General features: G+C 46.2%; 1 protein-coding gene across 1 annotated transcript; it reads right to left on the minus strand.

Annotated features, from left to right (window-relative positions):
• Nucleotides 1-8,895: 8,895 nt before the first annotated feature.
• Nucleotides 8,896-22,116, minus strand: LOC138372882 (mucin-2-like). The gene is made up of 4 exons (XM_069338557.1): nucleotides 21,959-22,116; nucleotides 16,485-17,595; nucleotides 11,687-12,665; nucleotides 8,896-10,886 (listed from the first exon to the last, which is right to left on the minus strand). Exons 1-4 carry the CDS (start codon nucleotides 22,114-22,116, stop codon nucleotides 8,896-8,898), a joined length of 4,239 nt encoding a protein of 1,412 aa, XP_069194658.1.
• Between the last annotated feature and the right edge of the window lie 1,076 nt (nucleotides 22,117-23,192).

The following is a 23,192-nucleotide window of genomic DNA, read 5'->3' on the forward strand; positions in this document are numbered from 1 at the left end:
TTACATGATCACCAAGTGTTCTCAGGTGCTATTTTTGTTCATTAATATTTCAGTAAATTATTTTAATTATTTATTTGACGATTTTCACTTGTTTCAACCTGCGACTTCCACACTGCAAGGGCCAATAGAAGCATTTTTTTTATTTATGTGATGGAGAGCCACACCGCCTTGGTTCAGTATAGCTGCGATACCACAACCCGTCACAGAAGATTGAGTGAAATTGATCAACAAGTTAATGAGCCGCATCTGGCAAAATTTTTGACTTTATTGCTTTTTAGGCCGAAAAATTTACAGATTTCAAACTCTATTCTCTTTGTATCTTTAGGTTGAATGAGGAATGGGGACCAGATGTGGGCCTTATCACTTATATAAAGTATATTTATATCCCTTATTAACCCATTGTCCTTATCCCTATATTTGTTTTTTGCGGGGTTATTTTTTGTTGGCTTCATTTCAACACGTATTGACCTACAACTTTCACATATTCGAGTACGAATGCCAATAATGTTTATTTAAACATAGAAGTAAATTAGTAAATTAGAATTACCTTAGTCACTATCGATAACTTCAACTTCAGTTATCTATAAAACTAGAATTTCAACTTTTTGAAATCTGACTCTGAATAAAAAATCCTGTTTCTGAACGATTCTCACCATTTTTATATATTATATGAAACTTTTTACTTCTAAGGTGTCATTTCTGCCATTTATTCATAAAACCAGAACTTTGGGAGTTATAAATTTTTTGCATCTAAATTTTGCGCATATTTTGAATGCCACGTGGATTTTTTTTTTTGCAGTAACCTATACTCTCAAACAATATTGTAAACAAATGAAAATTAACGTTATATTCTATTCTGAGCCCATAATGAATAAAATAGAAATTGGTGAAATTTTAAATTAGTTGATTTGAATTGTAATTGGTTAATTTTTCAACTTTTTTACATATTTTATTTTTATTTTTTTTCCTGTTCATGTTATGATAATTATCCATTAGAAAACGTTGGAAAATTTACCATGTAAATTATGCACAATAAATTTGAGTGTTTGAGGAAGGTTGATAAATTGTGCTCCCAGCCCCTTAACAACGACATGCGCCACAAGCGCCTGAAAGTCAGGACTCGCCCAATGGACCGCCATGCTTTCACCAAAAGCGACGTCTTGAAGATCCTTAAAGAAGGTGCCGGCATTACACCGATCGACCTTGATTAAGGTGAGAATATTGTGCACTATTTCTCATGTGGGAAAGATCTTGAAAAGCTCCAAAAATTCGATCCCACACTTCGCCAAGTGCACCACCGACCAAACAGTCTTTAGCCACGGGACCAGCCGCTGGATCGGGGACCGAGAACAAAGATCATTACCAACATCGAGGAAGGAAATCCAAACCTGGGGGTTTTCAATGTTATATTCTGCAGCACCGACGACGACAAGCACCCCGCCATGAAGATATCCTTCGCCACCTTAGCCACGGATAACCTGGATGCCACACATGGCCGCTGCTGCTTTGGCATCAAGATTCCGCTCTTTCAAGTGAAGGAGCTTCAACAGTGTTTTCGGTGCTACGACTACTCCCATCCCACCAACAAGTATCAGCACCCTGCCCTGAAGTGCAGCCTTTGCGCCCAGGACCATCATACTCCATCTGTAAGTCAAAACCCCATTGCTGTCTTCTCTGCAGCGGCGTTCACCCTGCAATTTCCCACCGCTGCCCTCACAGACAGGAAATCATTAGGATCCAGGCTGAATCCAATAAAGCCACACCTTCTACTTCCGCCGCCGGAGCAATTGGCACCAAACCCAGCAACTCGGCTCCCACCAACCTATCAGAAGACTTTCCATTCTTACCAAACAGTGGCACCTCACAACAGGAGAGGAGCCACACTCCACACTGAGGACCTAAGGACCAACCAGCACCCTCACAGTCACTTGCATCACGAGCAGGTATTATTCCTGGTCTTATTCAACTAGCAGAGAGGCTTGCCAGACCAGACAATCAATGATTCGTCAAGGAACTCAACGTGATGTACCTAGCCAACGACCTGGACCCCATCATCGCCCCAGACACAAGTCTCACTACCTCCACTACCACTCTGAGACTACCACCAGGACAACCACGAGGTCGATCTCAACAAAGACTCCAGAACCACTCAAAACCCTGGCGGTCTTGGTATTTCCCACTTCAGCTCCCAACACTCCTTCCATCACCATCTCAGGAGACGCGCTAACAGACGTGCTGTCTACAAATACTAACAGCACAACCAACGCTCCTGAAATGGCTTCTACCACTACTCCACGATACTTGAGCCTACCTCAGGCGTCGAGACGAAAGCTTAAACCACCAAATACGGATGTCACGGACTCCTCAGACGAGGAAATCTTAGTAGGAGCTCCACTGTCGCAGCACAAATACGACACCTACTCGGTACAGGACCTCGTCATGGAGGCCACCTCACCAAACTCCAACGAGAGCACGGCTCAGCCAAAGAAAAACTGGAAGACCTAGTGGTCTACACTAACCCAACAGCTCCATAACTGGTACAGCCAGTCCTCCGAGGCTGAAATCAACCATAAAGACCCCCATCCATCTCTAGAACTCTAGTATCAGCTACTGATACAGATAATGGCTCTAAAGAGCCACTTACGGGCTCACCATATCCCGTGCTACTTGGTACTTTTTGTTCTAAGTAGCTGAATCTAAAACAACAACAACAACTGTAAATCCATGCCCGTGCCAACTCTTGGGTGGCTTAATCTTCATCAATCAATCTTGTAAATCCATGCTCCTGAAGATGTATTATTAAATACGAAAGTGGTTAAGGAAATTTCTGTCTTAATCCTTCCTCCGTGGTCTGATATTGTTCATCCCGTGTTAATTTTTTCGTGAGATACACACATGTGCACACACACACACACACACACACACACACACACACACACACACACACACACACACACACACACACACACACACACACACACACAAACACACACACACACACACACATCCTGGAGTATGCGGCTCCAACATGGACTTCATATCTAGTCAAGCATAAGACTAAACTGGAAAAGGTTCAAAGGTTTGCACCAGACTAGTACCCGAACTGAGGGGTATGAGTTATGAGCAGAGACTACAGGAATTAGACCTCACGTCACTGGGAGACAGAAGAGTTGGAGAGGACATGATCACCACATGTAAAATTCTCAAAGGAATTGATAAGGTAGATAAAGACAGACTATTTAATACAAGGGGGACACGCACTATGGGACACAGGTAGGAACTGAGTGCCCAAATGAGCCACAGAGACATTAAAAAGATTTTTTCAGTGTCAGAGGAGTAGACAAATGGAATGTATTAGGAAGAGTTCTTTATAAGTATAACTCTTTATAAGAGTTCTTTATAAGTAGTTATAAGTTGGCGGTCTTCTTGTTTTTGTAGTAAATTGTATCTTCTGATTGGTGTCTGTGGGGATAACGTTCCTTTCAGTAATATATTTCATGACTCTTTATTCCGTTTTATAGGCCGTGGGAAAGAAGTTCTTGTAAAACAATCTAATAGAAGGTACAGGTGTTGTGTTGGATGTTTCTTCAGAGGTTGCATGGCGTGTCACCTTTCTTTTACTGACGTCTTCAACATAACCATTAGAAGAGCCAATACTGACTAGGATCTGCCTTACTTTACGAAGTTCCTCGTCGACTTGCTTCCAACCAGAGCTGTGAGTGAGAGCCCGGTCGACGAGGCGTTGACAACACTTCACTTGTACCTGTCCGCGCAGTCACCATAAGCATTAAGGCGCATTCCTATGTTCGTTTACTTAAACTAGGCTGCAATATGAAAGCCTCCATTCCTTTCCGTGACTGTTACATCAAGAAAGGGCAGCTTCCCATCACTCTCCATCTCGTAAAAATCTTAACACCTAATTTTGCTCGAATGCCTCCTTCAACTTTTGCAAACGTCCATCATCAGGTACCTGCATAAATATGTCGTCAACATACCTGCAGTGTATGGCAGGTTTTAAGTCCATGTCAACTAAGGCCCTCTGCTCTATGGTGCCCATGTAAATATTCACGAAGAGGACACCTAGGGGAGAACACATGGCGACCCCATCCACTTGGTTATACATGTGCCCATCGGGAATACTTTTATGTTGTAACAACATTTTAACAACGTCAAGAAACGTTGTGGTTTGTAGTGCGTTTACTGCAAAAACGTTTACAGCTAAACGCTAGATCCAACATGCTAACATCCCTAAGCATATAATCCAGCTTCATAAAAAATGTATATCTGCATTATATACATATTTTATAATACACATACACATAAATATATATACGTATTATTTATGAATTTTACCATCATATGTCATTGGCACTTTCCTCAAAAATTATGTACGATTATCTCGTAATATAATATAAGCAGTTTTATCAATTATCTCTTAACTTGCAGACCAATTAAAGTTGTCAAATATTGTTTCAAGTCTTGGAAACCATTTATTGAATTAGGAGGTTTATCTTGATGATGCTGTTTCGAACTTTTATTCTGCTGATTACATAAGACAATCATCCTGCTAATCCTGTTCATCTTGATTCAAGTGTTCATCCTGTTGATTTTTCAAGACATTCATCCAGGAAGATCGGCGAAGATCCACTATGATCCACCGCTCCGTCCTCCTGTGCTGGTCCATATGTAAAAGCCTCCACCCAGTCTGTTTAAATAATACGTGTTTACATTTCGTGTACATACAAGTCACCACACAGTGTGTACACACCATACAGGTCACCACACAGTGTGTACACACCATACAGGTCACCACACAGTGTGTACACACCATACAGGTCACCACACAGTGTGTACACATCATACAAGTCACCACACAGTGTGTACACACCATATAAGTCACCACACAGTGTGTACACACCATACAAGTCCCCACACAGTGTGTACACACCATACAAGTCACCACACAGTGTGTACACACCATACAAGTCACCACACAGTGTGTACACACCATACAAGTCCCCACACAGTGTGTACACACCATACAAGTCCCCACACAGTGTGTACACACCATATAAGTCACCACACAGTGTGTACACACCATACAAGTCCCCACACAGTGTGTACACACCATACAAGTCACCACACAGTGTGTACACACCATACAAGTCCCCACACAGTGTGTACACACCATACAAGTCCCCACACAGTGTGTACACACCATATAAGTCACCACACAGTGTGTACACACCATACAAGTCCCCACACAGTGTGTACACACCATACAAGTCACCACACAGTGTGTACACACCATACAAGTCACCACACAGTGTGTACACACCATACAAGTCACCACACAGTGTGTACACACCATACAAGTCCCCACACAGTGTGTACACACCATACAAGTCACCACACAGTGTGTACACACCATACAAGTCCCCACACAGTGTGTACACACCATATAAGTCACCACACAGTGTGTACACACCATATAAGTCACCACACAGTGTTGTCACTGATATGGGGACATTCCCTGAGGTCATTCAGACACATACCGATGTTTGTTGGTGTGGACGTCAGTCGTGAAGACCAGAAGTCAGTCTTCAGTGAAGTCAGTGAACCAGAGACGTACACGTCTCTGGTCTTGATGTGTACGTCGAGGAATGGCAGACCCAGTTCATGTACCAATTGGAGTACCTAGAAGCAGGAACCCTAAAATATCTTATGCGAACTAATCATGAAAAAATCACATTCAGAAATACTGGCTTCTGCAACTGATGGCTAGAGAATACAAATTCTATAAGTCCTCTTCATCTAAGATACCAAATATAAACATACAAAGCTTATACACTTATCATATCTCAGCTGAAGATGTTCCAGGCAGGACACGACACGTTGAACACATAATACGTCATATAATCATTCTTGATGTGTTTAAGTCTTCAAGACCCTGGTTGACAACGAATTTCGGCAATGCTAATCCCCCACCACGATGCTGATGCAAAGGTGATTGTCAGACGCATCGAATGCTGTAACAGCACAATTAACAACACTAGCAGTGCCGTCACTTTCAACCAAATAAGCTTGAGGAACGCCTGGTTCCCATCAAAACTTCATTTTCCTGTCTCTTCCTAATTTGTTATTGTTTTATATTATGGAAATTATTTAACATATTTAATTACATTATGGAACAATTTTCCGAAAAGACACTATTGGACAACCTTCCCCAGCTCTAGAGAGGCGTGGTTATATAATTTCATGATTTATTTGTTAATTTGTATTGATTTTTATTAATGAGCTAATTGTTTAATCCAAAAATTAATAAATTTGAATTGTAATAACTAACGAATTGTATAAACCTGTATGAGTTGTATGAAGCTGTATTAGTGTCGGTGATGGTGCTGTATGCTGTTGGTGGTAGAGTAGGTGGTAGGGACGGTGGTGTCAGGGAAGGTGGTGTCAGGGACGGTGGTGTCAGGGAAGGTGGTGTCAGGGACGGTGGTGTCAGGGAAGGTGGTGTCAGGGACGGTGGTGTCAGGGAAGGTGGTGTCAGGGATGGTGGTGTCAGGGACGGTGGTGTCAGGGACGGTGGTGTCAGGGATGGTGGTTTCAGGGAAGGTGGTGTCAGGGATGGTGGTGTCAAGGATGGTGGTGTCAAGGATGGTGGTGTCAAGGATGGTGGTGTCATGGATGGTGGTGTCAGGGAAGGTGGTGTCAGGGATGGTGGTGTCAAGGATGGTGGTGTCAAGGATGGTGGTGTCAGGGGATGGTGTCAGGGATGGTGGTGTCAGGGATGGTGGTGTCAAGGATGGTGTCAGGGACGGTGGTGTCAGGGATGGTGGTGTCAGGGGATGGTGTCAGGGACGGTGGTGTCAAGGATGGTGGTGTAAGGGATGGTGGTGTCAGGGATGGTGGTGTCAGGGACGGTGGTGTCAGGGATGGTGGTGTCAGGGAAGGTGGTGTCAGGGATGGTGGTGTCAAGGATGGTGGTGTCAAGGATGGTGGTGTCAAGGATGGTGGTGTCAAGGATGGTGGTGTCAGGGATGGTGGTGTCAGGGATGGTGGTGTCAGGGGATGGTGTCAGGGACGGTGGTGTCAAGGATGGTGGTGTCAGGGATGGTGGTGTCAAGGATGGTGGTGTCAAGGATGGTGGTGTCAAGGATGGTGGTGTCAGGGATGGTGGTGTCAAGGAAGGTGGTGTCAAGGATGGTGGTGTCAAGGATGGTGGTGTGAGGGGATGGTGTCAGGGATGGTGGTGTCAAGGATGGTGGTGTCAAGGATGGTGGTGTCAAGGATAGTGGTGTCAGGGGATGGTGTCAGGGATGGTGGTGTCAGGGATGGTGGTGTCAGGGATGGTGGTGTCAGGGATGGTGGTGTCAGGGAAGGTGGTGTCAGGGATGGTGGTGTCAAGGATGGTGGTGTCAGGGGATGGTGTCAGGGACGGTGGTGTCAAGGATGGTGGTGTCAAGGATAGTGGTGTCAAGGATGGTGGTGTCAGGGGATGGTGTCAGGGATGGTGGTGTCAGGGATGGTGGTGTCAAGGATGGTAATGTAAGGGATGGTGGTGTCAGGGATGGTGTTGTCAGGGATGGTGGTGTCAAGGATGGTGTCAGGGACGGTGGTGTCAGGGATGGTGGTGTCAGGGATGGTGGTGTCAGGGGATGGTGTCAGGGACGGTAGTGTCAAGGATGGTGGTGTAAGGGATGGTGGTGTCAGGGATGGTGGTGTCAGGGGATGGTGTCAGGGACGGTGGTGTCAGGGATGCTGGTGTCAGGGATGATGGTGTCAGGCATCGTGCCAGGGATGCTAGTGTCAGGGATGGTGGTGTCAGGGATGGTGGTGTCAGGGATGGTGATGTCAGGGATGCTGGTGTCAGGGATGGTGGTGTCAGGGATAGGGGTGTCAGGGATGGTGGTGTCAGGGGATGGTGTCAGGGACGGTGGTGTCAAAGATGGCGGCCCCGGGGATGGTGGCGCCAGAGATGGTGTCAGGGATGGTGGTGTCAGGGATGGTGGTGTCAGGGAAGGTGGCACCAGGGATGGTGTCAGAGATGGTGGTGTCAGGGATGGTGGTGTCAGGGATGGTGGTGTCAGGGATGGTGATGTCAGGGCTGGTGGTGTCAGGGATGGTGGTGTCAGGGATGGTGTCAGGGATGGTGGTGTCAGGGATGGTAGTGACAGGGCTGGTGGTGTCAGGGCTGGTGGTGTCAGGGATGGTGGTGTCAGGGATGCTGGTGCCAGGGATGCTGGTGTCAGGGATGGTGGTGTCAGCGATGCTGGTGCCAGGGATGCTAGTGTCAGGGATGGTGGTGTCAGGGATAGTTGTGTCAGGGATGGTGGTGTCAGGGATGGTGGTGTCAGGGATGCTGGTGTCAGGGATGCTGGTGTCAGGGGATGGTGGTGTCAGGGATGGTGGTGTCAGGGATGGTGGTGTCAAGGGATGGTGTCAGGGACGGTGGTGTCAGGGATGGTGGCGCCAGGGATGGTGGCGCCAGAGATGGTGTCAGGGATAGTGGTTTCAGGGAAGGTGGCGCCAGGGATGGTGTCAAGGATGGTGTCAGGGATGGTGTCAGGGATGGTGGTGTCAGGGATGACAGTGTCAGGGATGGTGATGTCAGGGCTGGTGGTGTCAGGGATGGTGGTGTCAGGGATGGTGGTGTCAGGGATGGTGGTGTCAGGGATGGTAGTGACAGGGCTGGAGGTGTCAGGGCTGGTGGTGTCAGAGATGGTGGTGTCAGGGATGCATGTGCCAGGGATGGTGGTGTCAGGGATGGTGGTGTCAGAGATGCTGGTGCCAGAAATGCTGTTGTCAGGGATGGTGGTGTCAGGGAAGGTGTCAGGGATGGTTGTGTCAGGGATGGTGGTGTCAGGGATGGTGGTGTCGGGGATGGTGGTGTCAGGGACGGTGGTGTCGGGGGATGGGGGTGTCAGGGATGGTGGTGTCAGGGATTGTGGTGTCAGGGATGGTGGTGTCAGGGATGGTGGTGTCAGGGATGGTGGTGTCAGTGATGCTGGTGTCAGGGATGGTGGTGTCAGGGATGGAGGTGTCAGGGATGGTTGTGTCGGGGATGGGGGTTTCGGGGATGGTGGTGTTAGGGATGGTGGTGTCAGGGATGCTGGTGTCAGGGATAGTGGTGTCAGGGATGCTGGTGTCAGGGATGGTGGTGTCAGGGATGGTGGTGTCAGGGATGGTGGTGTCAGGGATGACAGTGTCAGGGTAGGTGGTGTCAGGGATGGTTGTGTCAGGGATACTGGTGTCAAGGATGGTGATGTCAGGGATGCTGGTGCCAGGGAGGCTGGTGCCAGGGATGCTGGTGTTAGGGATGGTAGTGACAGGGATGATGAGAGGGATGGTGTCAGGGATGGTGGTGTCAGGGATGGTGGTGTCAGGGATAGTGGTGTCAGGGATGCTGGTGTCAGGGATGCTGGTGTCAGGGATGGTGGTGTCAGGGATGGTGGTGTCGGGGATGGGGGTGTCGGGGATGGTGGTGTCAGGGATGGTGGTGTCAGGGATGCTGGTGTCAGGGATGGTGGTGTCAGGGATGGTGATGTCAGGGATGCTGGTGTCAGAGATGGTGGTGTAAGGGATGGTGGTGTCAGGGATGGTGATGTCAGGGATGCTGGTGTCAGGGATGGGGGTTTCGGGGATAGTGGTGTCAGGGATGGTGGTGTCAGGGTTGACAGTGTCAGGGGTGGTGGTGTCAGGGATGGTGGTGCCAAGGATGGTGGTGTCAGGGATGGTGGTGTCAGGGATACTGGTGCCAAGGATGGTGGTGTCGGGGATGCTGGTGTCAGGGATGGTGGTGTCAGGGATGGTGGTGTCAGGGATGGTGATGTCAGGGATGCTGGTGTCAGGGATGCTGGTGTCAGGGATGGGGGTGTCGGGGATGGTGGTGTCAGGGATTGCAGGGATGACAGTGTCAATGGTGGTGGTGTCAGGGATGGTGGTGTCAAGGATACTGGTGCCAAGGATGGTGGTGTCAGGGATGCTGGTGTCAGGGATGCTGGTGTCAGGGATGCTGGTGTTAGGGAAGCTGGTGTCAGGGATGCTGGTGTCAGGGATGGTAGTGACAGGGATGATGACAGGGATGGTGTCAGGGATGGTGGTGTCAGGGATGGTGGTGTCAGGAATGCTGGTGCCAGGGATGCTGGTGTCAGGGTTGGTGGTGTCAGGGATGGTGGTGTCGGGGATGGGGGTGTCGGGGATGGTGGTGTCAGGGATGGTGGTGTCAGGGATGCTGGTGTCAGAGATGGTGGTGTCAGGGATGGTGATGTCAGGGATGCTGGTGTCAGGGATGGTGGTGTCAGGGATGGGGGTGTCGGGGATGGTGGTGTCAGGGATGGTGGTGTCAGGGATGGTGGTGTCAGGGGTGGTGGTGTCAGGGATGGTGGTGTCAGGGATGGTGGTGTCAGGGATACTGGTGCCAAGGATGATGGTGTCAGGGATGGCGGTGTCAGGGATGCTGGTGTCAGGGATGCTGGTGTTAGGGATGCTGGAGTCAGGGATGCTGGTGTCAGGGATGGTAGTGACAGGGATGATGACAGGGATGGTGTCAGGGAGGGTGGTGTCAGGGATGGTGGTGCCAGGGATGCTGGTACCAGGGATGCTGGTGTCAGGGATGGTGGTGTCAGGGATGCTGGTGTCAGGAAGAGGGGTGTCGGGGATGGTGGTGTCAGGGATGGTGGTGACAGGGATGGTGGAGTCAGAGTTGGTGGTGTCAGGGATAGGGGTGTCAGGGATGGTGGTGTCAGGGATGGTGGTATCAGGGATGGTGGTGTCAGGGATGGTGGTGTCAGGGATGGTGTCAGGGATAGTGGTGTCATGGATGATAGTGTCAGGGATGGTGGTGTCAAGGATGGTGTCAAGGATGGTGTCAGGGATGGTGACTGGGATGGTGTCAGGGATGGTGGTGTTAGGGATGGTGTCAGGGATGGTGGTGTCAGAGATGGTGGTGTCAGGGATGGTGGTGTCAGCGATGCTGGTGCCAGGAATGCTAGTGTCAGGGATGGTGGTGTCAGGGATGGTGTCAGGGATGGTTGTGTCAGGGATGGTGGTGTCAGGGATGGTGGTGTCAGGGATGCTGGTGTCAGGGATGCTGGTGTCAGGGGATGGTGGTGTCAGGGATGGTGGTGTCAGGGATGGTGGTGTCAAGGGATGGTGTCAGGGACGGTGGTGTCAGGGATAGTGGCGCCAGGGATGGTGTCAAGGATGGTGTCAGGGATGGTGTCAGGGATGGTGGTGTCAGGGATGGTGGTTTCAGGGAAGGTGGCGCCAGGGATGGTGTCAAGGATGGTGTCAGGGATGGTGTCAGGGATGGTGGTGTCAGGGATGGTGGTGTCAGGGATGACAGTGTTAGGGATGGTGATGTCAGGGCTGGTGGTGTCAGGGATGGTGGTGTCAGGGATGGTGGTGTCAGGGATGGTAGTGACAGGGCTGGTGGTGTCAGGGCTGGTGGTGTCAGGGATGGTGGTGTCAGGGATGCATGTGCCAGGGATGCTGGTGTCAGGGATGGTGGTGTCAGAGATGCTGGTGCCAGAAATGCTGTTGTCAGGGATGGTGGTGCTTGGATGGTGTCAGGGATGGTTGTGTCAGGGTTGGTGGTGTCAGGGATGGTGGTGTCAGGGATGGTGGTGTCAGGGATGCTGGTGTCAGGGATGGTGGTGTCGGGGATGGTGGTGTCAGGGACGGTGGTGTCGGAGGATGGGGGTGTCAGGGATGGTGGTGTCAGGGATGCTGGTGTCAGGGATGGTGGTGTCAGGGACGGTGGTGTCAGGGATGGTGGTGTCAGTGATGCTGGTGTCAGGGATGGTGGTATCAGGGATGGAGGTGTCAGGGATGGTGGTGTCGGGGATGGGGGTTTCGGGGATGGTGGTGTCAGGGATGGTGGTGTCAGGGATGCTGGTGTCAGGGATAGTGGTGTCAGGGATGCTGGTGTCAGGGATGGTGGTGTCGGGGATGGGGGTGTCGGGGATGGTGGTGTCAGGGATGGTGGTGTCAGGGATGACAGTGTCAGGGTAGGTGGTGTCAGGGATGGTTGTGTCAGGGATACTGGTGTCAAGGATGGTGATGTCAGGGATGGTGGTGTCAGGGATGCTGGTGTCGGGGATGCTGGTGTTAGGGAGGCTGGTGCCAGGGATGCTGGTGTCAGGGATGGTAGTGACAGGGATGATGAAAGGTATGGTGTCAGGGATGGTGGTGTCAGGGATGGTGGTGTCAGGGATAGTGGTGTCAGGGATGCTGGTGTCAGGGATGGTGGTGTCAGGGATGGTGGTGTCAGGGATGGTGGTGTCAGGGATGGTGGTGTCGGGGATGGGGGTGTCGGGGATGGTGGTGTCAGGGATGGTGGTGTCAGGGATGCTGGTGTCAGGGATGGTGGTGTCAGGGATGGTGGTGTCAGGGATGGTGATGTCAGGGATGCTGGTGTCAGGGATGGTGGTGTAAGGGATGGTGGTGTCAGGGATGGTGATGTCAGGGATGCTGGTGTCAGGGATGGTGGTGTCAGGGATGGGGGTGTCGGGGATGGTGGTGTCAGGGATGGTTGTGTCAGGGATGGTGGTGCCAAGGATGGTGGTGTCAGGGATTGTGGTGTCAGGGATACTGGTGCCAAGGATGGTGGTGTCGGGGATGCTGGTGTTAGGGAAGCTGGTGTCAGGGCAACCTGTCCTCTTAAAAAGAACGTCAACATTTGCCGTTTGACTCTACGGCTGTTTTTGGACGTTATTTTGTGTAAAACTACGTCTATTATCGCTTCCATGGACTATCTCTTGTTATACAATGAAATACCACATTCTTATTATTCTATAACTCACTGACTATGCTCTGATATTTGTTCTTCAAGTAAAAATATATATATTTTTGCCTTAATTAGGCCATAATCCAGAAAATTCCAGCCTATCGATCTTTATATTTAGGAAAACATCTAATAAATTTGGAAATGAATTTTTCGTTCGCCGACAGTTGCCTGTTACTATTTAACCCTCTATGCTTTAATGTCGCTGGTCATTGTGACTTTCCCAGGATTTATATAGGTTTTGTAGTAGCATTTAGTCAGACTACAGTAATTTAACTAATGGGAAACCTCTATAGTTGTCGTAAATTAATAATAATCATTTATCAAATAATAAATTAGCAAACATATGCAACATTTTATGTTACGACTTTTCGGGTAGGCCGTTCTGTTTGTTTACAACCCCAATGGTTCAAAATACACAATACTTTTAATATATAAGTGACTAAGTATGCTCTAATATATGGTCCTCAATTAAAATTATCGTTTTTTTTGTTAATTTGTCCATAATGAATAAGATTCCTTACTGTTGATCTTTATATTAAGAAAAACATCTAAACAAATTGGTATTGTGTTTTCGTTCAGATAAAGTTTCCAGATACAATTTCCTAGTTTTCAATTAATGTAGGTGGTTATTTTAATTCGCGGCTACCAGGGGCTTTCTCCCATTATACAATATAAATGTACTCACTAACTATTCTCTGGTATCTGTTCTTCAAGTAAAATTACCTATTTTTTTGCTTAATTAGTCCATAATTCATAAAATTCCTCCAGGTCGATCTTTATATTTAGGAAACCATCTAATCAATTTGGAATTTAATTTTTCGTTCACCTACAGTTACCAGCTACTATTTCATTGTTATATTTTATGTCGCTGGTCATTACGATTTTCCAAGAATTTAAACAGCTAAACAGCAAGTAGCATCTTGTTAGAGTACAGGAATTTACCTATGGAGAACCTCGATAGCTGCCGAAAATTATTAATGATTATATATGTAATTTAAAATAATGAATTATATACCATTTCTTATGTTACGTCTTTGGCGGGTAGGCGGTTCTGCGGGTTTACAACCGAATTGTTTAAAAATCACACTATTTTAAATGTATGAGTCACTAGTATGCTCTGATATATGTTCTGCAATGAAAATAAAGATTGTTTTGTTGTTAATTACTCCATAAATGTGTAATGTGTTAATTCAGTCTAAAATCTTTTTGCAACGTTTATATGCGATATACGTAGCTGGAAACTACCTAATATTTAAAAATAATAGTTACAACATTCTATTAATATATAATGTTGAAATAAATATCACACAAAGTCTGTATATCTGTTTTCAGATGTCTTACAAATTTTCTTTTAAGATAGCAAGGCTATGCTAAATCTAGGCAGGGAGGGCTTGGCTAGGGTAAGAAGGACTGGTCATGTTTAAAAGCAAGGCAGGGTTAGGCTAGGCAAGACTAGGTAAGGGTATACTGGGATAGGCTTGGCTACGGTAGGCTAGGAAGAGGTAAACTAGGATAAGCAAGGCTGTGCAAGCACTATGCACAGCTGTAATGAACTATGCTAAGATGGTTTAAGCTGGGCTAGGTTAGGATAAGCTGAGTCATGCAGGGCCCCGATTGACCAGTGGAGTCTAATGGTCTAACCTTCTAGCTAGTTTGCTGACCTAAGAGTGTAAATGCCTAGCCCCTAACCTGAGATATATACAAGAGTTGTTACATTCTTGTACAGCCACTAGTACGAGTAGCGTTTCGGGCAGGACCCTGGAATACGATCCCCGCCGCGAAGAATCGTTTTTTCATCCAAGTACACATTTTACTGTTGCGTTAAACAGAGGCTACAGTTAAGGAATTGCGCCCAGTAAATCCTCCCCGGCCAGGATACGAACCCATGACATAGCGCTCGCGGAACGCCAGGCGAGTGTCCTACCACTACACCACCTGATGCAATATTATTATAAAAGAAATATTACTTATTATAATCGTAAATACTAAATACCTGTTGTGTTGATTTAGGGGCGACGACGATCGTGGGATCGGATGCGAGCCACAGGTGGCCTACACAATGTTTTGTAAGGCGTCCATCTCATAACAAAAACAAATCCGTGCATTCATACACAAACAGAGACCCCGTGGTTATTCGAATACTTGCAATTCTTTTACTTAAAATAATAACAATTAGATTAATAATAATTAACATAATTTTTACTGAAGATTCATAAAAATCATTAATACTATTTTAAAAGAAAATTTGTAAGACATCTGAAAACAGATATACAGACTTTGTGTGATATTTATTTCAACATTATATATTAATAGAATGTTGTAACTATTATTTTTAAATATTAGGTAGTTTCCAGCTACGTATATCGCATATAAACGTTGCAAAAAGATTTTAGACTGAATTAACACATTACACATTTATTGAGTAATTAACAACAAAACAATCTTTATTTTCATTGCAGAACATATATCAGAGCATACTAGTGACTCATACATTTAAAATAGTGTGATTTTTAAACAATTCGGTTGTAAACCCGCAGAACCGCCTACCCGCCAAAGACGTAACATAAGAAATGGTATATAATTCATTATTTTAAATTACATACATAATCATTAATAATTTTCGGCAGCTATCGAGGTTCTCCATAGGTAAATTCCTGTACTCTAACAAGATGCTACTTGCTGTTTAGCTGTTTAAATTCTTGGAAAATCGTAATGACCAGCGACATAAAATATAACAATGAAATAGTAGCTGGTAACTGTAGGTGAACGAAAAATTAAATTCCAAATTGATTAGATGGTTTCCTAAATATAAAGATCGACCTGAAGGAATTTTATGAATTATGGACTAATTAAGCAAAAAAATAGGTAATTTTACTTGAAGAACAGATACCAGAGAATAGTTAGTGAGTACATTTATATTGTATAATGGGAGAAAGCCCCTGGTAGCCGCGAATTAAAATAACCACCTACATTAATTGATAACTAGGAAATTGTATCTGGAAACTTTATCTGAACGAAAACACAATACCAATTTGTTTAGATGTTTTTCTTAATATAAAGATCAACAGTAAGGAATCTTATTCATTATGGACAAATTAACAAAAAAAACGATAATTTTCATTGAGGACCATATATTAGAGCATACTTAGTCACTTATATATTAAAAGTATTGTGTATTTTGAACCATTGGGGTTGTAAACAAACAGAACGGCCTACCCGAAAAGTCGTAACATAAAATGTTGCATATGTTTGCTAATTTATTATTTGATAAATGATTATTATTAATTTACGACAACTATAGAGGTTTCCCATTAGTTAAATTACTGTAGTCTGACTAAATGCTACTACAAAACCTATATAAATCCTGGGAAAGTCACAGTGACCAGCGACATTAAAGCATAGAGGGTTAAATAGTAACAGGCAACTGTCGGCGAACGAAAAATTCATTTCCAAATTTATTAGTTGTTTTCCTAAATATAAAGATCGATAGGCTGGAATTTTCTGGATTATGGCCTAATTAAGGCAAAAATATATATATTTTTACTTGAAGAACAAATATCAGAGCATAGTCAGTGAGTTATAGAATAATAAGAATGTGGTATTTCATTGTATAACAAGAGATAGTCCATGGAAGCGATAATAGACGTAGTTTTACACAAAATAACGTCCAAAAACAGCCGTAGAGTCAAACGGCAAATGTTGACGTTCTTTTTAAGAGGACAGGTTGGTCAGGGATGCTGGTGTCAGGGATGGTAGTGACAGGGATGATGACAGGGATGGTGTCAGGGATGGTGGTGTCAGGGATGGTGGTATCAGGAATGCTGGTGCCAGGGTTGGTGGTGTCAGGGATGGTGGTGTCGGGGATGGGGGTGTCGGGGATGGTGGTGTCAGGGATGGTGGTGTCAGGGATGCTGGTGTCAGGGATGGTGGTGTCAGGGATGGTGATGTCAGGGATGCTGGTGTCAGGGATGGTGGTGTCAGGGATGGGGGTGTCGGAGATTGTGGTGTCAGAGATGGTGGTGTCAGGGATGGTGGTGTCAAGGGTGGTGGTGTCAGGGATGGTGGTGTCAGGGATGGCGGTGTCAGGGATGGTGGTGTCAGGGATGCTGGTGTTAGGGATGCTGGAGTCAGAGATGCTGGTGTCAGGGATGGTAGTGACAGGGATGATGACAGGGATGGTGTCAGGGATGGTGGTGTCAGGGATGGTGGTGCCAGGGATGCTGGTGTCAGGGATGGTGGTGTCAGGGATGCTGGTGTCAGGGATAGGGGTGTCGGGGATGGTGGTGTCAGGGATGGTGGTGACAGGGATGGTGGAGTCAGGGTTGGTGGTGTCAGGGATAGGGGTGTCGGGGATGGTGGTGTCAGGGATTGTGGTGTCAGGGATGGTGGTGTCAGGGATGGTGGTGTCAGGGATGGTGTCAAGGATAGTGGTGTCATGGATGATAGTGTCAGGGATGGTGGTGTCAAGGATGGTGTCAAGGATGGTGTCAGGGATAGTGACTGGGATGGTGTCAGGGATGGTGGTGTTAGGGATGGTGTCAGGGATGGTGGTGTCAGAGATGGTGGTGTCAGGGATGCTGGTGCCATGGATGCTGGTGTCAGGGATGGTGTCAGGGATGGTGGTGTCAGGGATGGTGTCGGGGATGGTGGTGTCAGGGGACGGTGGTGTCAGGGACGGTGGTGTCAGGGATAGTGGTGCCGGAGTAGATGTGACACAGAGGGTCAATGCCAACACATTTGTTGTCAATGTTGTACACAGGTTGTTATAACTCACTAATGCACCACATTTTTCACGCTCTAGTCTACAGTGTCAACAATACAATATTATTGCGAAATGTAAACAATCGTAAATGAGGAGACAATGTGGCCCTTACGAGCCACACCCTCGACAGATGTAGATGTTTCGTCAGGTTGGCACAGTTATGGGAATTAAACGGAATTTAAATATGAAGTTGTTGAGATAGTTCGAACGAGGTGATTGATGAAGCGTGGCTGTTATTGTGGTGGTTGAGTTACTGTATGGTCACTTACTGGGTGTTGAGACACTCTGTGGCCGGGTGTGTTAGTGTCGTGGTGCTTGTGTGTTATTGTGTGTGTGTCTGTCTGTTGCTCTCACCCTCTTGGTCTCTCTGTGTCTCTCTCTCTCTCTCTCTCTCTCTCTCTCTCTCTCTCTCTCTCTCTCTCTCTCTCTCTCTCTCTCTCTCTCTCTCTCTCTCTCTCTCTCTCCCTCTCTCTCTCTCTGTCTCTGTCTCTCTCTCTCTCTCTCTCTCTCTCTCTCTCTCTCTCTCTCTCTCTCTCTCTCTCTCTCTCTCTCTCTCTCTCTCTCTCTCTCTCTCTCTCTCATACTTGTAGGGCTACATACTCATATGTACATACTACATATCACTTGACAATCAAGCCGAAGCTTCACAATATCACAGAATCAACATTCTTATAAAAATACCGAGCGTCAAATTGTGACCCAGATTGTTGACCCAGCTGAGAGCCCCTGGAGTAAATAGTTTGCAAACACTGCAAACTAGATCATTTCTAACATCTGGAATTGGTCATATATATATATATATATATGACCAATATATATATATATATATATATATATATATATATATATATATATATATATATATATATATATATATATATATATATATATATATATATATATATATATATATATATATATATATAATATGTGTGTGAGTGTGTGTATGTCATTAAACACATACAGTATTAATTATTTAGTTTCTTTGGGATATTTTCCATTCGTCGCAAATATCTACTACCATCTGGAGGGTGAAGAAACTCAAGATCACTTTATATTTCAATTTTTATTGTTCGACGTTTCGTCAGCAATACGACATGTTCAGGAGTACACTGTTGAACTGATTCAGGTATACTGAGCTTACAAGGTTGTTGCTGTTGTTTTAGATTTAGCTACTCAGAACGAAATGTCCATGTAGCATGGGCTATGGTGCTTACAAGGCTGATGAAGATTAAGAGGTGGCACGGGCATGAATAGCCCGTAAAGCTTTCAAGGAAAATATATCGAAGTAATAAAAGAGGATGTAAGACCTGGCGGACAACTAGGAGCCGGAGTCGGGCAGACATCACCTCACCCTACCTTTTGACACTCCCTACGATTAAGCGGGTTAGGTGAATCCTAGAGTGAGGTGTGTACCCCACGCTTATTTTTTTTTTTTTAGCTTACAATGTTGTTGTTAAAGATTTAGCTATTCAGGACGAAGTGTCCATGTAGCACGGGCTATGGTGAGCCCGTGAGCGCTTACAATGAAAATGCTAGACATTTATAAGTGTGGGGTACACCTCACTCTAGGATTCACATAACCCGCTTAATCGAAGTGAGCGGCGGAGGATAGTGTGAGGTGACTGTTGCCTACCTCCGGCTCCTAGCTGTCCGTCATGTCTTACATCTTCCTCTGGAACAATGGAGAACCATCTTACGGGTTATTCATGCCCGTGTCACCTCTTGGGTGGCTTGATCTTTATCAATCAATAAATCGGAGGACCATTGAACAGTTGTCTGCTCCAAGTCGAATTCATCTGGAAGTTGATTACTGGTGTCAGCTCCCGAATGACCAGAGCCTCCAGCACACGAAGCCTCCTAGGGTCGTCGATGTGTGTGATAACTGTCGTATCTGTCACTATGTCTTGGTGACTCAGGATAGTGGTGTGGTATTGAGAATGTTATTTAATATCTTCCTCTTGTCTACTCAATGTATCCGTAGTATGTCCAATGCAGCATATATTTCGGCGCATTCTCCAGAGCTGTATTTGTATTGGTACGCTATATTGGTACACCTCAGTGTGTCAGAGGAGACAGACATGTTATCTCTCATAATGAGGAAAGATGTACGACGGTTGTTATAATAAATGACAGGACGAATCCTTGTGTTTTCACCGCAAGGTTTGCAATTGTTGTCAGTTATATCTCCTATCACCTTCTCATCATGTCTTGTATGCCTGACTAAATGCATTTATATAATTCACTATAATGTCTTCCGTTCGGGGGCCGATTTTCCACGCCAGGGGCCTGATTATCCTCACTCAGATGGCGGCTGGTTTCTTACGATTTCGTCGAATTCTGTATCGCTGTAATCGTTATTCACAATAATTTGACGGATTCGTTCAAGTTGGTGGAGCAAGAGCTGCCAAGAAGAGCATGTACGTATTGCACGACCAACATGTGCATTGATGACGCTTCTCTTATACCAGTGAGTGCAGTCACTCTGACCGTTCATACATTGTCCTGCGTTGGTTTACGGTGCACATGTGTGGTGACCCTGCCAGAGTGGCCGTCACCGAGACCATCACGGGATGGTATCCAGCCTCCTTCACTTTTCTCAACGGTGAACGTCAAGTCTCAGAATTCTTGCAGCACTGTTCTACAAGACACATCAAAGCTTAAATTAATTACATGGAAACCCAACTGAGAACGTCAAAAAGCGTGTGAACGACCAGGTTACTTCTATGGTAATGTGAAAACGCATAAGCCTGGATACCCACTTAGGCCTATAATGTCGCAGATCCCTACGCCTACTTATAAACTAGCAAGGAGACTGAACGCAATAATATCGCCGTTCATCCCGACCACATTCTTCCTTAAATCTAACGACGAATTTATTGACGTTCTGAGAACGAGAGAACCCCTGTGGGGTCATGGCTTCCCTTGAGGGTGAAAGTCTGTTCACTAACGTACCAGCTGAGGGGGACCATAACCACAATACTGGACTATGAGTATCAACAAGAGCACCTCCCTCCACTCACGGTGCCTCGAACTACCTTACGGGATGTGTTGAAGGCCAGCACCACTGACGCTCCTCTCCTGTGGCCAGAGGGTAAACTACACCTGCAGGTTGATGGTGTGACAATGGCGTCCCCGTTGGTGGTCCTGTTCGCCATGGCTTTCATGTCTCGTGTTGAGTCGTTCCTCATTCGCAGGGAAGGGCAGAACCCGATTATATACTGCAGACATGTCGACGACATATTCGTTTTCGCCAGACAGCCGCCGGGGCTCCGGGCACCTTGGCGTGTCCAGCACTTCGATGCATATTTGATATTCACAGATAATGGCGGAAATATATGTTCCCAAATTGGTCACCGAGTGCTGTCGGGAATTGGGTTAAGGGTCAGACGACTTCCGATTTTTTTTGAACAGTCAATGTGGCCTGGTGGTTAATTTAAAGTACTGAGCACGCCAAGGTGCATCGATCCCTGGCTGTCTGGGTTCGAATCCTTCAGGGGTGACGAGTTTTCTGTTGAAGCACTGAACATGGTTACAGTCATGAGGATAGCAATGGGCTGCGTGTATGAGGACGGGCTGTGTTTATGAGGACGGGCTGTGTGTATGAGGACGGGTTGTGTTTATGAGGACGGGTTGTGTTTATGAGGACGGGTTGTGTTTATGAGGACGGGTTGTGTTTATGAGGACGGGCTGTGTTGATGAGGACGGGCTGTGTTGATGAGGACGGACTGTGTTGATGAGGACGGGCTGTGTTGATGAGGACGGACTGTGTTGATGAGGACGGGCTGTGTTGATGAGGACGGACTGTGTTGATGAGGACGGGCTGTGTTGATGAGGACGGACTGTGTTGATGAGGACGGGCTGTGTTGATGAGGACGGACTGTGTTGATGAGGACGGACTGTGTTGATGAGGACGGACAGGAGGAAAAAGCTCAGCTATAGACTCATAATGACTCTTAAGAACCTAGTTTGCGCTGTGAACCAAACATAGGTCACATTAGACGCCCAACCCTCACACCTGGAGTGATAGCACGTCACGAGGGTTCGGTCCGTTGTGAACCATTATCACGTCATGATAATGGTCATGACGTGCTGCCTCTCATGTTGTTGTGACGTACTGCCTGTCATGTTGTTGTGACGTGCTGCCTGTCATGTTGTTGTGACGTGCTGCCTGTCATGTTGTTGTGACGTGCTGCCTGTCATGTTGTTGTGACGTGCTGCCAGCCACGTTGTCATAACGTGCTGCCAGCTACGTTGTCATGACGTGCTGCCAGCCACGTTGCCATGACGTGCTGCCAGCCACGTTGTCATAACGTGCTGCCAGCTACGTTGTCATGACGTGCTGCCAGCCACGTTGCCATGACGTGCTGCCAGCCACGTTGTCATAACGTGCTGCCAGCTACGTTGTCATGACGTGCTGCCAGCCACGTTGCCATGACGTGCTGCCAGCCACGTTGCCAAGACGTGCTGCCAGCCACGTTGCCATGACGTGCTGCCAGCCACGTTGCCATGACGTGCTGCCAGCCACGTTGCCATGACGTGCTGCCAGCCACGTTGCCATGACGTGCTGCCAGCCAAGATAAACATCTGGACCTCAAGGTCAATATCTCAAAATTCCAACATGTAAAATTCTTCACCGCAGCCGTCAATACTTTGTGTCACGAGATTAATTACTGCACGCGAACAGTTAATTGTATTAACCCTGGAGCACAAATACAACACTTCATACATAAGCTGTATTAACCCTGGAGCACAAATACAACACTTCATACACAAGCTGTATTAATCCTGGAGCACAAATACAACACTCCATACACAAGCTGTATTAATCCTGGAGCACAAATACAACACTCCATACACAAGCTGTATTAACTATGTGCTCGTCCACCCAGCGGACGACCCAAAAGAACGTTGTCGTCAATTTTAACGCACTCTGCATTCTTGTTATATATATGTATTTGTGTACATGGATGTATATATATATATATATATATATATATATATATATATATATATATATATATATATATATATATATATATATATATATATATATATATATATGCATGTATATGTAGTATCAACAAGTGTGTAAATAGCTTCACAAGATTGTCACTTGCTTAGTTAAACGAACTGTTGGGTTTAGTTCCTGAGCCCAACATGTGCCTCTGTAGTCTTTCCACCACCGCCCACGGGATGGGTATTGGGGGCATAATAAAGGAATGAATAAATCTACATTCTATATCGGCATTTTATCGTATATAAATAAACATTAATGTATATTAGAATTTCGTGTACTGTATAGATAAGCCTTAATTAGGTGAGGGATTGAGGCTCTGTTTGCAATTTGGTGGACTTGTTGCATGTTGTTTAAACATTTGCAGAGATGCGACTCGAACCTCACCATAAATTAAAGGCTTGAGAAATTCATTGGAGGAGGTGGAGGATCGATCCAGAATCATTGGTATTCCCAGGCGTACGCCTTAACCTTATGAACCACGATGTGTTAAATGTTATGTGTCCATTGGCACATACGAGGCAGCTCCTGTTTATATTCACCCAAAATCATTCTTATATGTCTAACCTGCGCTTGAAACAACCCATCGATCCCACGTCTGTTATGATGTCTGTTTATTT

The sequence above is a fragment of the Procambarus clarkii genome, chromosome 40 (assembly GCF_040958095.1).
Source record: "Procambarus clarkii isolate CNS0578487 chromosome 40, FALCON_Pclarkii_2.0, whole genome shotgun sequence".
NCBI classification, from domain to species: Eukaryota; Metazoa; Arthropoda; class Malacostraca; order Decapoda; family Cambaridae; genus Procambarus; species Procambarus clarkii.